This window comes from Suricata suricatta, chromosome 10, assembly GCF_006229205.1.
Source record: "Suricata suricatta isolate VVHF042 chromosome 10, meerkat_22Aug2017_6uvM2_HiC, whole genome shotgun sequence".
In the NCBI taxonomy this organism is placed as follows: Eukaryota; Metazoa; Chordata; class Mammalia; order Carnivora; family Herpestidae; genus Suricata; species Suricata suricatta.
The window spans coordinates 50189243-50208190 of record NC_043709.1 but is presented as its reverse complement, the minus strand read 5'-3'; the positions used below and the strand labels follow the sequence as shown (position 1 = coordinate 50208190).

The 18948-nt window shown below is 40.4% G+C and overlaps 1 protein-coding gene and 1 long non-coding RNA gene across 5 annotated transcripts in view; both read left to right on the top strand.

The window, feature by feature from the left end:
* The window catches only part of LOC115303548, a 126067-nt gene extending 121846 nt beyond the window's left edge, over positions 1 to 4221 (top strand). Inside the window, exons 5-6 of the long non-coding RNA XR_003914119.1 lie at positions 3494 to 3713; positions 4182 to 4221. This is a non-coding gene — a long non-coding RNA (uncharacterized LOC115303548). The remainder of the gene's footprint in view (positions 1 to 3493; positions 3714 to 4181) is intronic.
* Positions 4222 to 6345: 2124 nt separating this feature from the next.
* The window catches only part of XPOT (exportin for tRNA), a 36133-nt gene continuing 23530 nt past the window's right edge, over positions 6346 to 18948 (top strand). The window contains exons 1-7 of one of the 4 annotated variants that reach the window (XM_029954270.1): positions 6346 to 6755; positions 8274 to 8333; positions 9798 to 9931; positions 12834 to 12916; positions 16499 to 16555; positions 17259 to 17328; positions 18050 to 18268. In XM_029954270.1, coding sequence (XP_029810130.1) covers positions 9872 to 9931; positions 12834 to 12916; positions 16499 to 16555; positions 17259 to 17328; positions 18050 to 18268 — 489 coding nt within the window. In that variant the 5' untranslated portion in view covers positions 6346 to 6755; positions 8274 to 8333; positions 9798 to 9871. The other 3 variants (XM_029954271.1, XM_029954272.1, XM_029954273.1) reach the window with 3 other exon arrangements.

Here is an 18948-nt window from a genome sequence, read left to right as displayed (position 1 = left end):
CGCAGCCACCTCCCCCGGGCGCAGGGCTCGGGGACCCCAGCTGCGGGGCCGACTCCCAGGAGCACCTTCCCCGGCCCCGCCTCCCGTCGTCGTCCCAACCCCAGACTACAGTGGACCTTCAGGTAGATCATCGTCACGCATCCCTAGTTAGCCGCCCTCCTCGCCCTCCGCTCACAGCAGCCCAGACCCCCGCCTGGCCCAGCTATTGAGGACCACGCCGTTCCTAGCAGACTGTACTGATCAGGGAATCCACAGGCTTAAACGGGTTTTCTGTTCGAAACGAGAGGAAATGTACTGATTCATTTTTAAACAGGCAGAACACCCCTGGAACGCTAAGATCAATCACATAGGTTTACCATTTGCTTTTAACATTGCCTGATACCGCCTTCTAGTTTTTCAAGAGTATAGACGTATAAATCTTTTCTGTCCAACTAATTGAAAGCTCACTCTCTAAAGAAAATCGTATACATTAATTTGGCACGCGCAAGCCTAATGGCTATGCTTGCGTTCCCCGTGTCCAGGGACAAAGTGTAGGATAAATGATTGGGTGAGGCCCGCATGTGGGGAAATGGAAGACTAGAGGTTGAGGAATGCTGATGGCCCAGCCTTGAAGCTGCATGACAGCAAAAGTGCTGGTTAGTTTTTACCCATCACTTATTACCAGTTTCGATGAGCGAGATGAGAAGGGCAAAGCAGAAACCTGCCTCTAATAACCCTAGGTAGTAACTCTCATTTTAATTCCAAATTCTAGAAAAGTCATTCTCTCTCCCTGCCCATTAACCCAAAATAATAATAATAATAATAATAATAATAATACACACTTATGTGTATTTTTGCTCCAGCTACCAACAACCCAGAATCAAACTGTATATTCCCTATTGCAGTTCATGTTCTCCTCCTCATAACTTTACTGTTGTATACTGTATGCTGCAAGCAATTTCGTACCTTTTATGGGAAAAGTATAAACAAGTTAAAATGCACAGATATTGTAGACTAAATCCCTGCAAAATGGACCAGAGGAGAAATGTTTGGGTGGCTAACCAAGTCTGAGGGACTCGATAGTAGCAGAAAACAAAAACAAACATAACAGTATTTTTTATTGGAGAGACTGTGTTTAGTGCCTAAGAAGTGCCACCTGATGACAAAATCTTAAATGACCTAGCTAGCATACCAGGTTTTCTTAGAATCTGATCATACATCTGTCTGACGCTTCATAACTTCATAACAGCCCAGAAGCACAACTGTTTCATCTAAAATAAAGACTATTCCCTATCTAAACAATTTGTTGCCTCAAACCAACAGAAGGCAAAGGCCTTTTACCTTTGCCAACTAGTTGCCTCACAAGAGTGTTCCGAGGCAAATGACCACCTTGCAAGTGAAATGTGAGGGTCCAAGCAGGGGAAAAGCCCTCACTGCAAGCTGCTGTTTGGTGTTGGTCAGGGTTTTGCCCCATCCTCAGGACTAACAAACAGAATGACTGCACCAGGACTAGAAAAGACAGCATACCTGATCCGTCTGCCGAGAAACCCACCATAAATGCGCTTTTGGTGACAAGGGCACTAGACTTAACAACCAGTAAGATGAAGCACATGAAGAAAGGAATTTAACAAAAGGATTAAGGGTTAAGGTGACCACAGTGAAAAGGCAGTATCCTGGTTTCCAGGCACTTAGTGTTCTTTACTGTTGCCAAGGTAACACAAAGTTCAGATCACAGAAAAGGAGGTTACGATACAGGAAAGATACTAGATTTGGAGTCAGGAGAACTGGATTACAGTACAAACCTTGTTTCTTAGTATCAGTGAGATTTCTGGAAAGTGTTTTAACAGTTTTGGACCTTAGTTTTATCATCCATAAAATGAAACTATCAATACTTGCCTGACCAACCACTGAGTTGGTATGAGGATCAAATGCAGTGCATTATGAATTCTAACAGCACTGTAGATACGTATTCATATTTGTATTGTCTTATCTTCTGGTAAGCTTTATGTGGATGATTAACATAAATACATCTGAGATAGGCAGTTACTCTTTATCTTCTAAGTCCATCTAAACTTAAGAAGCATTTAATACAGTTCCTGTGCGATCAAGCACTTAATAGATGTTTCTTGATGAAACTATCAAAAGTTATAGAACACTTCTTACCCAGAACTAATCCCCAGAGGCACTCTTTTTAACCAGAAGAACTTCACCAGAACAGAGTAGCCTTAGGTTGAGGGATGGTCAATTCAACTAGTTTGAAAGGACAGTAGTTAGGGGCACAAGACTGTATAGCCAGGTGACCGGGGTTCCATTTTCATCTCTCACATTTAGTAGCTAAATGATCTTGGACAAGTTATTTTAATTTCTTAGTACCTTAATTTCCCCATCTGTGAAAAGAGTAATAGTACCATCCCCGTAGGGTTATTATAAGGATTAACAGAGTTTCTGAAGTACTTTATAACAGATAACTGGAACAGAGTAAATACTATGTAAGTGTTTTAAAAATAAATTGAGGCGCGCCTGGATGGCTCAGTTGGTTGAACGTTCAACTTTGGCTCAGGTCATGATCTCATGGTTCATGAGTTGGAGCCCTGCATTGGGCTCTGCTGTCAGCAAGGCGCTGCTTCAGATCCCTTGTGCGCCTCTCTCTGCACCTCCCCCACTCACCCAAGCATGCTCGCTCTCTCTTAAAAGTAAATAAACTTTAAATGAATAAATAAATAATATACCAAGAAATCACACACCAGTTTTATTTATTTATTTACTTATTTATTTAATAAATAGTTATATATGTGTGTATATATGGTCATTTGGTTTTATTTATTTAATAAATAGTTTTATATATACATATATATGTATGTATGTATGTATGTATGGTCATTTGGTTCCCCCATATACAAAATAATACCAAATTCTTCTCTTTTGGATGCTAGCCTAACTTTTTAAACTTTGGATTAAGGCTCAAGACAAAAATCTAATCTACATATATACACACAGAAAAAGAATGTCATTTTCTTTTTTAGTCGTGTTTTTGGTGGATAAGTGATCAGTGGGCCAAAGGTCATGAGAATACTGTAAGGATTTCAAACTAGAAACATACTTCAATCTAGGCATCCCAAGTGTTCCTATCTCCAGCTTTGAAACTAAACAGACAGTATGCATAGAAAGATACTTGAAATCTGTAGCAAGCAAATAAAACCTGAATTTTTCAAGGTGTCATTTAGGAATCTCTTGGTGTTTCTGCTCAGTATCAATGGATACTGACCATGTAAATATCTGTTAACAATTAGCAATCAACTAATGGAGGGGAGATGCCATTATAATGAAGCCTAAGGGACTATACAGTGCTTTGGATTAAAAATTTTTAAACTTTTTTACTAAGTAATGCTACAATGCTCTATTCTGCCTCAGGCTTCCTGCTACATACCCACTTCCTCTCAAAGAAACCAATGATTGGACTAGGAGCAGTAAAGACAGTTTGCCTGACCTATTTTCTAACTTCTTTCTCTTCTAGGAAACCCATCATGAATGAATGAGTTTTTGATGACAATGACACTGGGCTTAACAAGCTTCGAGATGAAGAAGAGAATTTGACACAGAACTCTGTGGTTAGCCGCTCACAGGTGTATTATTTTTTATTCAGTTCAATACATTTCACAGATACTTACTGAGAAATTACTATCCATACACAGAATCAAGATATGACTTTTCAGTCTTCAAGAGCTGATTCATAGGTAAGACAACCACACAGTTTTAATACAAAACAAAAACATATTAAAATATATTCATCACATAAAAGAGGTTAAGAAAAGGCAACATCAAAGAAATGATTAAACAAACCTGGTTGAAAAAATCTGGAAATATTTCATAAGGGACAGTATTCAATAATGCTTGAAGAGTGAATGAAACTATTTCTTTTTCCTTTAGAGTCAGGTTTTTAAAATATTTTTCTGATTATGAAAATACTACCTGGTCACTGTGGAGGATTCTTAAAAATCCAAAAATGTACAAGGAAGAAAAAAATCATCTGCAGTCCTACCACCTAGCGATAACCTTCCAGTACATATTAAGGGGGGTTGAATCCCAGCTCTGCTACCTTTTATGTACTTCAGCTTCCTCATCTATAAAATAGGGATAATGATAGTACCTACCTCATAGAGTTGTTGTGAGGATTAACATATGAACACTGAAAACTGTTTTAGGCACAGGGGCACCTGGGTGGCTTCGTCGGTTAAGCATCCGACTCTTGATCTCGGCTCAGGTCATGATCTCACCGTTCAAGAGCTCGAGCCCCAACTCTGCACTGACAGCTTGGAAACTGCTTGGAATTCTGCCTCTGTCTCTGTCTCTGTCTCTCCCTTCTCTTGCTCGAACGTGCTCTCTCTTCCTCTCAATATAATAAACTTAAAATAAAAACTTGTTTCTGCCACACAATGCTTCAAAATGTTGGCAATTAAAATGTAAAAACCTTGCTAAATTCGAGCATACATGCTTTAAATTTTTTTAATGGCATACATGCTTTAAGTTAAAATAATGACAGTGTTATCAACATTTAAAAATATATATTTATTTTTGAGAGAGAGAGTGCATGTGCAAGCAGGGAGGGACAGAGAGAGAGAGAGGGATTCAGAGAATCCCAAGCAGGCTCCTTGCTGTTAGCTCAGAGCCCAATGTGGGGCTCAAACTTATGAACTGTGAGATCATGACCTAAGCCAAAATCAAGAGTCAGTTGTCTGACAGACTGAGCCACCCAGGTGCCCCTTTTTATCAACATTTTGATAACTGGCATTTCATGTTAGTCTGAAATGAGAAAGCTAGACTATAGAGTGGTAAGATTTGGGGGGCACTTGGGTTCCTCAGGTCATGATCTCCTGGTCTGTGAGTTTGAGCCCCATGTCAGGCTCTCTGTTGACAGCTCAGAGCCTGAAGGCTGCTTGAGATTCTGTGTTTGTGTGTGTGTATGTGTGTGGGGGGGGGGGTGCGCATGCACCCCCTCCACTCCCCGATTTGTGCTTTCTCTCAAAAATAAATACTACAAAATTTTTTAGATTTAATAACCCTTTTGGATCCTCCTCAATTAGATTCCACCAAGTGCTTCGTCTTTTTTTAATTATAATTTTATTTTTAAGTAATCTCTACACTGTATGTGGGGCACCAACCAGTATACTCTACGAGCTGAGCCAGCCAGCCTGCCCCCCATAAGGTTTCAAATACTGTGAGTTTTCAAAATTAATTTTTAAAATCCTAGGTTATTGAACTACCACAAAGGGCCAATATTACTAGATAAACTTTAGATAAGCTGTAGATAGTAAGTGAAATAAACTGAACATATTAAAGCTTTTGGAGCCACTCAAACTAGGATTAGAATTGGGTCCTCATAGTCCATAGTTGACCAAACAGGTAATGTAAGAATCAATGCAATTATCTACTTAATTGAGTTTGAACTACAGGCTGGCACTGTCCTATGTGTGAAACTCCAGATATACATTGAACTAGGACAGGAATCTTTGCCTAACATTTTAAAGTTGCAAAGTGATGCAACAGTGACTGAAAATATTGTATATATGAGTGGTATAGTGTCTTACAGGTAGTGGGTCACTAAATGTAGCTGTTGTTAGGTTAATTTTATTCTACATCTCTTCTGAATTTCCCCTCCCAAATTGTTCCTCCCTACAGTCTGAGCGACTATTACCTAATCTGTATTCAGTAGTGAATAATCCACAATGAAACCTAAGTAGTGAGCATTTATTGTGTGCAAAAGCATACATTAACTCAATCCTCACAAGAATCTTTTGAGGTTAGTATTATTGTCCCCATTTCACAAATGAGTAAACTGAAACACAGATAATGTAAAATGCCTGAAACTAAGGTCATCAAGCGTGTGGGGTGGAGAGGTTGGGTTGGGGCTGGGATTCAAATCTAGACAGCTTGAACCAATATTGCCTCTGAATAAACGAAGCAACTAGCAGAAAAGTAACCTACGAATAAAACTCCCTAAGAACGCTCTTCTTTTCATGAATGACGGTATGTTAGTACGTTTCAAGTGACAAGAATTTTCAGCACTCCTGAGGGAATCCTCACGCTCCTAGACTCTAAACACATGGGACCCTAGAAGAGCAATTAAACAACTGAATCAAAGGTGGTTTGGATCACGTTATCTGGATCTCAGGAGCTCGGCACCCTAATCCGCCAGCTAACCTGATAAACCCTTTATAGAGCGTGCTAAGCACACCCAACCCGCGGCTAGGACCACCGGGATTCAGCGGCAGGGGTGGGACTCGAGCCGGACACCCCCTCCCAGCATGCACCACAGGCCCCGGCGAGCGCCCGGAAGTGCCGCCTGCCCCTTGCATGCCGGGAGTTGTAGGCTCCTGGCCCGGGCCCGCGGGCTGCGGTCTGTCCTCTCCATGAGGCTGCTGGTGCTGGCCCGCGCGGCGCCGACGCGGGGAGCGCGCTTCGCGCTGACTCAGCGGCGACGGAGGCGGCGGCGGCGTTAGCCGGCCCCTCGCGCTCTTTCCCTTCCTGGGGCGCCGACTCCGCCTGCCTACTTGCTAGGTTGCCGGTCCGGCGCCACGCAGGAGAAGGCGCCAGGGGACGCGGAGCGGCGCGCGGCCCCAGCCAGCTCTGTCTCCGGCGTTAGCGCTGCGGCCGTGGCGGAGGACGACGGCGACAAGGACGAGGGCCGCTCTCCCGGCTCCCTGCGTGCGGCGTCGCTCCGCTCTGCTGACCAGCCCTCGGGAGTGCAGGCGGGGAGGCGGGATGGAGTGATAGGGAAGGTGACTCGGAGCTTGGGGGCGGCGGGACTCGGATCCACCTCGGTCCGCTGGAGAAGGCGGGGAAGTTGTCCGGGCAGACTGGCCCGGGGAGCCCCCACGCCGGGGTTGGGGTGCGGGCCGGGGGCCGTCCACGGCAGAGCGCCCTAAGGCTGGGCGGTCTGGGTGGGGGTGGGTACGAATTGCGGCCGTCGCCGCGGAGCGCGTCCCGAGTGCGTGGCCGCCGTTGCCGGCTGTTTCATCACCCGAATTGCCACGAGGCTTCCTTTCGGGGAGGGACGGGGCGGGGGGAGGAGGGGACAAGGCCGGCCGAGGAGGGTCTGCTTCATCTGTGGCCCCTAATGTACTAAAGGTGGCCTGCCTCTTTTGTAATAGCAGCATGTCCCACCAGTTTCAACTGCAGAGACCTCAAACTTGCTTCACTACCCACCCCCCGCCCCAGGACAAAAAGGAGAAAAGTATTATTTCTGTGTAGTAATTTTGCCAGCACAGACACGCCATTTCTTCTCTTCACAGTTCTGCAGGAGGTAGACAAGCGTGATGTTTCCCTATAACCAGAAGAAACAAGTACTTTTTGAAAGTACTAATTAGTTGTTACTGGGGGAAGTTACGTTTTATTAAAGCGACTTGTCAGCGTGGTGTTAAAAGACTGGAAAGATTCAGTCCTGGTCTCTTGAACAGGCTTTAGTAGGTGTGAAGGAACTTTCCCAGATTGTTTGATTTTTTATTTAACGGCTATCAGGGAAAAGTTAGGGCTTAGTATTTTAAGTATGTTGCTTGCGTCCCCCCACAACATTCGCTAGATTCATAATTGATATGTTTATCGCATTGTAACAAATGTTTTAGCCTGCGCGTCTGTGCCGTGTTAGAACATTAAGTGTTCGTGCACAACCCATAATGGAGGGAATGGTTACCTTTTTGCGCAGGTGGTAACTTAAGTTGTTTGCACACATAGGTAGGTAATGTGCCATTTTATGGTTATTTTTATTGCATATTGATTTTTATCCAAGTGCCTCCCTACGGGGGATTCTTTCTGCACTGGCATCTGTAACAAGTTTATGTTTCCTTAGGTTATTTACTGGCCAGTTGTTTCCGTCCTTAAGACCAGTGCTGTTTCACTTGGTAGAATTCAAGTGACTCAGCCTAAGCAGTTTTCCCTAAATTCAAGGAAGACTTTGTAGAACATTTTAATATGAGATTCACAGAAACTCAAATTTTCTGGGTGTGCATTTTTCCAAGGAAATCATTAAATTTTCTTGTCATTTTTGGCAGGGGGGAGGGAAGAAAACCTGCCTTTTTTTGTGTTTTCCAGTTGGTTCAAATGACCATTTTTTAGTATATGGTATCTAGACTACTGCAAGTAGTCCCCATTCCCCATGTGGCAAACTCTGAATTGTAAATAACCTATTGAGGGCCCACTGTGTGCCAGGCATCCTTTACATACCTTATCTCATGGAGGTCTTTACAGCTTTGAGGCGGATGGTCTCTTTCCCACTTCATAGAAAGGACTCTCTTTTTCAGATTCCCTAGTTGTCCATGTGGCCCCAGTTTGAGAACGATTAGATTGGAGTACAAACCCAGGTATTTCTAAACCCAAACCCTTTGTTCTCCTATGTCCTAGAGGTCTAATGATGAATATTTGAGACAGTCCTTTCCCTTCAAGATTATGGAGAGAATACAAGCAGGCAGTGACAACAGATCAGCACTTAAAAGGGGCGTTTAATCCGGTTTGGGAGAATTGGACAACAGGGATCAAAGAAGTGTTCTTGAAAGAGGTGATGTCTAAGCTGAATTTTGAAGGACAGGCAGGGGTTAACAAAGTAACAAGAAAAGAGCAGTGAGTGCAAAAATGAAAGATCAAATACCACTGGCCTTGCTGGGTTGGGCTGCAGAATAATGAATCATTCAAAAGAGTGTGCACCTTAATTCTGAGGGCCATCTTGGGGGGCAACATTGCCTTGTTGTAGTCTGCAAGTATGATAGAAATAAGGGCTGAGCTCCACTCCCAACCCAGGGGGAGACGGAAAAGCATATTATAGTTGGGCTCATCTAACCTAGATTAGATCCTAGCCTCACTACTCCAAAAAGACTACGCACTCCGCTCCCCTGCCTTTAGACTCTTTGCTTCTTTAGGCTCTGATCTCTTTGGTTTATGATAATTAAAACACCAAAAAAAAAAAAAAAAAGCCGTACAGCCTTCTTATGTGAGCAGTAGTCCTGGTTTCTCTACCACATAGGTATTGAGAGAATAAATGTGATTTTCACATCAATTAGAATTTGTTCCTTGTTTCCTCAACTGTACATTGTACCAAAAACCAAGTAGCCTTTTGGGACTTAATCATGTTCTTATTTGAGAATGGTAGACCATATAATTGTGAAAAAGTGCATTGCTTTCCAGAGACTAAATATTCTTAAGAATAGTGTTAAGGTCTTTATTAATTTTTATAGTTACTATTAAAAAATGTTTTGTGAAATACATTTCTAAAATTGGCTGTCAAGAGAGTCTGTTTAAAAATTAAATGGCTGGTTTTTCAATCTTCTTTCATTTGACTTCTCTTAAAGTACTTGGTAAACACTCTGGTAAGGATATTGAACTCAGAGGTCACTGTTTAGTCAGTTTTGTATTTTTTTTAAAGGTTTGTGATATTGATAAATGGAAGTATGCAAATTAGTATAATAAGATAATCTAGACTTGTCATTTTTTTTAATGTAGTTGCACAGTTGCACTTTTAAGTATTGGATGTAATACTGCATAAATTAGGTGCTTCTGTGTAAAGGAGAATCAAATTACTTTCTATACTGATGATCTTAAAGAATAAGAAAATTTGGGAACATTAATGACATAGGTTAGATTCTTAGAAATTACACGTTTGTGGAGTATTTAGTATTTCTTAGACTTAGGCTCCTTTTGTTGTGATTTTGGATAGTCTCAAAAAAAGTTCGTTTAACATTTAAATTCTTTTCATAATGTTAGCCACTCGTTATGATATTCTGGATAAGCATCGATTTTGTTTATCAGATGTTTTCTTTCAACTTTGTGTGCAGATGTTTCTGGATTCTTCTGTGGGATCAGAGGGCACGCCTGTTGTAATCAGAAAACTCCAAGAATAGCAGCAGGGATGGATGAACAGGCTCTTTTAGGCCTAAATCCAAATGCTGATTCAGACTTCAGACAAAGGGTAAGTTAAGTCAGCTTAATCATTTTTTAAAGGTTACCACAGATTTGCATTAGAGGATTTGGATTAAAAAACTACATCTGAGAGTAAAGATTTCATTTGCGTAGAAATGAATAGAGACAAACAAATTTGATGTACTTGAATATAGTCTGAATGTAGAAACAGTGAGCATTGTGATTTGTGTTTTAAAAGTTGGCTCAACAAGTATTGAAATCCCATGTGATTCAAGGCAGCTCTTTAAGTCACATCAGTCATTGTTTCTATTTAGTTAAAAGTTGCAATACAAAGAACTCTTCGAGGGACTTTTCATAGTCAGATGTGCATATTTATCTTTGCAATGCCTGGCTTGGTCTGATGTTAGTGATACTTAACATCCTTGTTATTTAGTCCTGGCAGGCATGTAAATTAGAGTTAGAATATGCCAAGTCTTAGATTACATGAAATGGTTAGATGATAAGGAATCCATGAGGCACTGGGAATTTAAAAAAAAATTTTTTTTAATGTTTTATTAAACATGAGCATGAGCAGGGATGGGCAGAGAGAGAGAGGGAGACACAGAATCAGAAGCAGGCTTCAGGCTCTGAGCGGTCAGCACAGAGCCCAATGCGGGGCTCGAACCCATGAACATGAGATCATGACCTGAGCCAAAGTCGGAGGCTTAACCGATTGAGCCACCCAGGTGCCCCTACAGTGGGATATTTGGACAAATATAAACAATTAAACATAATGTAGGCTACCCCTGTAATCATGGCTATAGCTGAGTGATAAAAGAAGACTCTAATAAGTGGGCCTATAATCAAGTTTGTTAAAGATGTGGGTGTTTTGAAGTATAGGGTAAGTGGAAGAATCATTTTCTCTTTCTACTTCTCATAGCAAAGGATATTTTTTACAAATGAGCTCAATGAGGTTAACAATCTCACTAAATATTATTGGTCTTTGTTGTGCTTTTAAGCAGAATTTTCTTAAGTAGTAAAAAAAAATTCTTGGGGCGCCTGGCTGGCTCAGTCGGTTGAGCGTCTGATAATTGTAGCAGCTGAATCTATCCACCTTTTCTTATTGGTAGTGATATGTTAGGTGGTAATGCAACATACGTAATTGACTTCCACCTTGTCCTCAAATGGGACGATAAATGTTCCTAACGGAAACCCTATGCTTCATGGAATGTTGTTCGATAACAACCGAGCTAGATTCTGTGCAGCATCCTGGATTCTTCTGTTCTTAATTTTCAAAGATAGCCATTATTTATGCTTGTGGGAGTAGCCAGTGAGACCGCATGTGAAAACCCATCGCCTCATCCCTCATTCATACAAGTATACTAGAGGAATATCACCTAACTATGGTGGTTTTGGGGTTTGTTTGTTTTTTTTAAATTCTAAAGGAAAATTAAAAAAAAATTTTTTTTAATGTTTGAGACAGAGCATGAGCAGGGGAGGGGCAGAGAGAGAGAGAGAGAGAGAGAGAGAGAGAGAGAGAGAGAATCTGAAGGAGGCTCCAGGCTCTGAGCTGTCAGCACAGAACCTGATGCGGGGCTCAGACCCACAAACTGAGATCATGACCTGACCCGAAGTCAGATGCTTAACTGACTGAGCCACCCAGGCACCCTTCTAAAGGAAATTTTTTTTACATCTTGGCTGTGTGTATGTGTGTGTGTATAGACATACATGAGAAAATATATTTTTTACATATATAGTGTGTATATATACCCACATACTCACATTTATAACTAAAACCATTTACACAGTGTTATGGGCAGTACACTGATACTCTGTCAGTTCTTTGATTGCTGATCAAGACCTATACAATTTATTTCATCACTATTGGAACACAAACCATTGTTTTAAAAATATTTACTAATTAAAATTAGTTTCCTCTAATGTTTAATGTTCTTTCTACATCATTTCAAGGTTGATATCAGTATATCAGTTGCTTTAAAATTATCTAGCACTGTTTTTGTATAACTTTCTTGGCTGTTTGAGATACTTTTCACAGCATGTTAGGAGTACTTACTATTTGTCCATTGTCCTACATGACATCTGCATCTGTCATTGATGCCAATTGTGACATGCTAATGGAGAGTGGCAGGAGTCATTCCTGTTTTCCTAGCAATCTAGTAAAGAGCACATGGACTTGGTGCTGTATCCATTCTTGACTACACTTCCTTTTTTTTTTTTTTTTTTTACTTTTTTTATTTTTGAGAGACAGAGAGAGACAGCGCAAGCAGGGGAGGGTCAGAGAGAGAGGGAGATACAGAATCTGAAGCAGGCTCCAGGCTCTGAGCTAGCTATCAGGATAGAGCTCCACATGGGGCTCAAACCCACAAACCATGAGATCATGACCTGAGGCAAAGCCAGACACTTAACCAACTGAGCCACCCAGGTGCCCTGCCTATACTTACTCTTAAACAAAGCCTTGAATTCACAAGCAGAGAAATGAGAAACATTTCCTAAAGCTTTTCAGTTTTGGTACTTTTACAAAATTCATATCACGTAATTGGACTCTAATTTTGTAATCGCCTCTTTAATAGCATATTTGCTATTAAATAAGAAAAATGCCCTTTATATACCATTTTATAATTCCATATACCGTAGAAGCATAGCACTTGGCAAAGCACTTGTGTTTTTTCTCTTAGTCCTCCTAATTACCCATGGAGGTCTGCAGGGCGTTTTGTGTTGTCTGCTGTATGGAAACATGAGTGTCTAACTGATAGAATTTGCTTTTTACTTAGCCTTTTTTCTAGGAATGATCACTAAGTTACACATATTCAGAAGCTAGAATTCAGTGTTTTAGCTATTTTTTTTTAGGTTGACTGATTTGTTTTTGGTTTGCTGCTTGTAGAATATTTTAGTATCAGTAGGGCACTGAGATTCACCATTCCAAATGCATTTTTGGCTTTGCAATCTTACAGGCCCTGGCCTATTTTGAGCAGTTAAAGATTTCCCCAGATGCCTGGCAAGTGTGTGCTGAAGCTCTGGCCCAAAGGACATACAGGTAATTAAAACAAAATTTGCATGACTTAGAGGGATTTAAACTTCTCTGAACCTGATAGAACTCTAAATTTACCTGTTTTGGAAAAATGTTTTCATAAAAACATTTTATGGCTTGTGTTTTAGAAAACCATTCAGGGTAGAAATGAGAAAAATAGTAGACTAATAATTTGGCCATTCCAGGATTGGCTTTTTAGTACATCTGCCCTTTGCCTTATGCTGTGTACCTGATAGCAGATCCCAGCAGGAATACAGTGGATAAGAACTTCCTAATGATGGTTTTCTAAAAAGTTGACAAGGGAGGTAGTCATAAATTGTGTGTATCTTAAGTTTTTATTTTAATTTAAATTATATAAAAAAATTAGAGTATATAAATATTTAATTACCAGTTTCTTTATACTGGATCACAGTCTTTCCTTTATGTATATGCCACCAGTATTCACTTCATCTTTCATATATTGGTCAGACCTGTAATCCATCCCTACAGTTTCTACTTTGGATCTCTAGTGGATTGGAGAACAGTGAGTGCAGATCCCTAGACTTATTAGTTATTTGCCCCCACCTCTCCAAGTCTTCTGGTTATCTAGCCCACATCAAATATGCAGAAGGATTTTCCATTTATAAAAAAATTTTTTTTTAATTTTTTGTTTGTTTATTTATTAACTTAGAGACAGCCCAAGTAGAGAAATGGGATGGAGAGAGAGAATCCCAAGCAGGCTCTGCACCATCAGCACAAAGCCCGACCTGGGCCTCAAATTCACAAACCGTGGGGTCATGACCCAATGTCAGTCACTCAACTGACTGAGCCAGTCAGTTACCCCCTTTTTAAAAATTTTATTTTAGGGGCACCTGTGTGGTTCAGTCAGTTGAGTATCTGATTCTTGACTTTGGCTCAGGTTGTGATCCCAGGGTCAGGGGATTGAGTCCTGCATTGGGCTCTATGCTGAGTATGGAGTCTGCTTAAGATTCTCCCCGCTCCCCCTCGCCCCCCAATATGTTCCTCTCCCTGGCTTGGCACACACTCTCTCTCAAATTTTAAAATTTTTAAAAAGGAAAAAAGTATCTTTTTATTTAAAATATTTTTTTTTCATTTTTTTAATGTTTAATTTTGAGAGAGAGGGCAAGAGCATGAGCAGGGGAGGGGCAGAGAGAGGGAAGCAGAGGACCTGAAGCAGGCTTGAAGCTGTCAGCGCAGAGCACGACTTGGGGCCCAAACTCACATGCCATGAGATTGTGACCTGGGCTGAAGTCGAACACATAACTAACTGAGCCACCAAGTGCCCCTTTATTTGAAATTTTTATTTTAACTCCAGTTAGTCAACATACAGTGTTATATTAGTTCCATGTGTACAGTACAGTGCTTCAGCACTTCACACCTCAGCCTGTGCTCTCCATGGCAAGTGCCCTCCGTGATCCCCATCACCCGTTTAACCCATTCCCTGACCCACGTCCCCTCTGGTTATTATCGGTTTGCTCTCTATAATTAAGAGTCTGTTGGGGTACCTGGGTGGCTCAGTCAGTTGGGCTTCCAACTTCAGCTCAGGTCATGATCTCACTGTGAGTTCGAGCCCCGCATCAGGCTCTGTGCTGACATCTCAGAGCCTGGAGCCTGCTTCAGATTCTGTGTCTTTCTCTTTCTACCCCTCCCTTGCTCATGCTCTGTCTCTCTCAAAAATAAAATAAAATAAAATAAAACATTAAAAAAATTTTTTTAAAGTCTATTTCTTGGTTTTATCTATCTTGCTTTTATTTTTTTCCCTTTGCTCATTTGTTTTGTTTCTTAAATTCCACATATGAGTGAAATCATAGAGTGTTTGTCTTTCTGTGACTGACTTATTTCACTTAGCATTATACACACTAGCTCCACTCATGTTTTTACAAATGGCAAGATTTCTTTTTTATGGCTGAATAATACTCCATTGTGTTTGTATACCATATCTTCGTTGTCCCTTCATCTCTCAGGGGACACTTGGGCTGCTTCCGTATCTTGGCTATTGTAAATAGTGCTGCTATAAACACCAGGGTGAGTGTATCGCTTTGAATTAGTGTTCTAAGATTTTTCCTTTTTGCAGTGTGACTTTCTATGGAGTCTTTTTAAAGCATTCGACTTAATTTTTACAAAAACAGGAACTTTCGTATTCATTTCATTAGTTTATATAATGGTTAATTAAGTTACTAGATCAAAAAAGACATACGACTGACTGAGCAAGGCTTGGGAAACACAGCTGACTTGGGGCAGGCAAACAGCTCGCTTCCGGGAAACGACGCTCCTGGGTGTTGGTGGTGGCTTCAGCGCACTCGACGTCTTGTGGCTATGAGTTACCACCTTTTACGGTTGGAGCCAAGTACTCCACCTTAGAGTTAATTTTGAGAACATCTACTATATCCCTGAGAGTATATAAGATCTGGCTTTTAACAGGATTTCTGTAGTATATTTTTCAGTGGAAAATCTAAGTCCTGTAGAGTTCAGTTAAAGCTTCAGTGTCATCCATGGTAAGAATAGAAGCCTTAAGTTCTCAGAAGGGATGGTAATTAAACCTCACTTAAACAAAACTTTTAAAAGACTGTTTCAACTTTTTGTGTGTGAAATTGTTTAGTTAATTCATGTAGTCTAAATTAAGATACTGACTATTCTTTTATTGACCAGTTAGCTTGATGTATGAAAAGTTGTTCCCTAACTAAGCCGGCCCAGACGAACTACACTGGACCAACAGATTGTTGTTATTGTTGGGTTTTTGGTTTTATTTTGTTTCTTTATTTATTTTGAGAGAGAGAGAGAGCACGCGCAGGGGTGGGGCAGAGAGAGGAAGAGAGAGGATCCCAAGCAGGCTCCACACTGCCAACGCAGAGCCCAACAGGAGCCCTGAACCCAGGAACTGCAAGATCATTTGACCTGAGCCGAAACCCAAGAGTTGGACACTTAGTTGACTGAGCCATCTAGGCACGCCTATTGTTCTCTAAAGGGATTTTGTCAGAAATTGTAGCTGGCTCACTGCAGCTCTGCATCACCCCTAGAGAGACCCTTGAGAGTAGAAAATTGGTAGATACTAATTTTTGCTCCCTTCTTATAAGGGCAGTGTATTTGTAACTTGGTTTTCTGTCTGAATTTTGAGGCTGAACTACCAGTCCAGTGATCTGCTCATTTTGGATTTGGCTTTCTAGCTGTCTAGGGTTGGAGGTGTCTAGGCTTGAATTTTAAGTATGATTTCAATTGCTATCTCTGTTTGACTCAATCTCTGGCTATTTGACCATTTGTCATTCTACCTCTAGCCTTCTAATGTAAAGTGTAGGAGTTGTTGCAGGAATCCAAACATCTAGAATTTAGGGGGAATGCCTTCTGTTTGCAAAGCAAAGGTGCATCTTAATTTTTTCATTATTTTCCTTATCAGATTTAATGGAAATATTCAGCATTGTATAATATTTAAGTTCTAAACAAATGGATATCAGTGTAATGAATGAGATCAAGAAGTAGGAAGTGAGCCAGAGGTCTCCTTTGAGAAACTTTTCACCTGTTTCATTAGTACTTTACTTTGGTTTGTTTTCTCTAAATTCTGTTCTAATCAGATTTTCCTTTTTTCTTTTTCAGTGATGATCACATAAAGTTTTTCTGCTTTCAAGTACTAGAACATCAAGTTAAATACAAGTAAGGTTTTTCTCACTGTTTTGACTCTGATATTTGTGAGGAGACCATTTCTTAAATTAGTTTTTCTCTGGGAAAATCATAATAATAAGCTATCAATTGAGTGTGTAGAAGTCACATCCAGTTTATAGATGCGTTTTGATTTATCCCAAAGTGTTTTAAAAACACTGGCTTAATTGGTTATAATTAAAAATCCAGATGTTTCACAGAACAAATTAGATTTCAAGCTTCTCTGGAAAAATCAGGTCTTGTGTCACCAAACCTGTTTTCTACATGATAATTCTATTAGAGGTTAGTGGCAGTGTGACCACTTGTATTCAGAAAGCTGCCTTAATTAAGCAGAAAACAATGAATCGCTGCTCAGAGGACCCTGAGTTTGCCCATTGGTTTATTTTGTAAGCCACAGACTTCAAACAAAACATTGCCGTATTTCCATTTCCATTTGAGAAATTCCACAGCTGCCATTTTGTTTTAACATGAGCTGAACCTTAAATCAAACTAAGATCAGTGATTGATATACTTCCTCCCAGGCTCACCCCTGTCTTTTCCTTAAAGTCATGATGAGAAACATTATCAGTTTATTTTAGGAAATTTTAAGTAATTGAGTGCTACATAAATTTTCCCTTTCAAATATATGAGGCTGTTACTTTTTAAACCACAGACACCAAATATAGGCGTTACTATTTTTCTTTTCTACTTTGGGCAGATATTCAGAACTAACTACTGTTCAACAACAACTAATTAGGGAGACGCTCGTATCTTGGCTTCAAGCGCAGGTAAAATAGTAATTTTATTCGGTACCTCAAATTGCCAGATATTTAAATTTTTAGTTTTGCAAGAGTTTAGAACTTTACCTCAAAAATGTTGAACATTTATCCTCTGTTAGATCCCATATCTCTTTTAGAAAGTGTTGATTTTAAAGATCATGGGTATAAAGAAAACTTAGCAATAACTTAAAATTATATCAGTAACTGAAACTGTTGCGCTTTCCATGACACATTGTTGAAATCTCAGTCTTAATATGCTTTGTTGTCTAACTACCTGACAGAAACAGATACTTGGTTTACTCTTAAAGGCGAGCCCTCCTGGACAGCCCCTTCACAAAGAGCCCTCTGCAACAGGGCCATTCACGTTGTGTTACTTTTTGTTAATTTTAATTAATCTTAACCTATAAAGCAGTTATACAGCTAGAGTTTTTATTTTCCTTAAGGAGCAAACAGCTAGAAGAAAAGCAATTAGTAAAAGCAAAAAGTAAAACTTTTTCTCTAAAACTTTTCTCTAAAAGTGTGAGAAAGAGAGGGAACCGTAGATTGTTTTCCACCTGGGTCATCACTTAAATACTTGGGAAATTTTCAGGCATGTTTGTTGTGCAGCTAATCTAGACTGTGTTGAGGTTGGGTGAGTTCTTGCCTATTGATGGATGATAAATAGGAAAACAGTATGTTTGAGAGTTTAAGGTTTACATTTAATTTCATGGACAATTTCTCTGTTTGTCAGATGCTGAATCCCCAACCAGAGAAGACATTTATACGAAATAAAGCAGCCCAAGTCTTCGCCTTGCTTTTTGTTACAGAATATCTCACTACATGGCCCAAGTTTTTTTTTGACATTCTCTCAGTAGTGGACCTAAATCCAAGGGGAGTAGATCTGTACCTCCGAATCCTCATGGCGATTGATTCAGAGTTGGTGGATCGTGATGTGGTGCATACATCAGAGGCGAGTAACTTCCCATTCATTGTTAGGTTTTTTGGGTTTTTTTTAAGTTTATTTATCCATTTTGAGAGAGGGAGTGTGCGTGTCATGAGTGGAAGAGGGGCAGACTGGAAGGAGAGAGAAAGAATCCCATGCAGGCTCCGTGCTGAGCCCAACTCAGGGCTCAATCACAAGACCGTGATTCTCAGCCAACTGAGCCACCCAATGAGCCCATAATTGTTAGTTCTTAATGTAGATTTTGTAGGAGGTGATGGGCACTTAGTAAAAAGAGTGGGAGGTCTCTTTTTCACAGACACATTTTCTTTTTTTTTTTTTTAATTAAAAAAAGTTTTTAAGTTTATTTTTGAGACAGAGCGTGAGCCGGTGAGGGGCAGAGAGAGAAACATAGAATCCAAAGCAGGATCCAGGTTCTGAGCTGTCAGCACAGAGCCCAATATGGGGCTCGAACCTACAGACTGTGAGTGAGATCATGACCTGAGCCGAAGTCACATGCTTACTGACTGAGCCACCCAGGCATTCACAGAGACACATTTTTTTCTCTTTTTTAAGTTTATTTATTTATTTAGTAATCTCTATATTCAACATGGGGCTCAAATTCACAACCCCAAGATCAAGATTTGCATGCTTCCTAAGCCAGCCAGCCATCCCCAAATTTTCATAATAATTATAAATTCACCCATTTT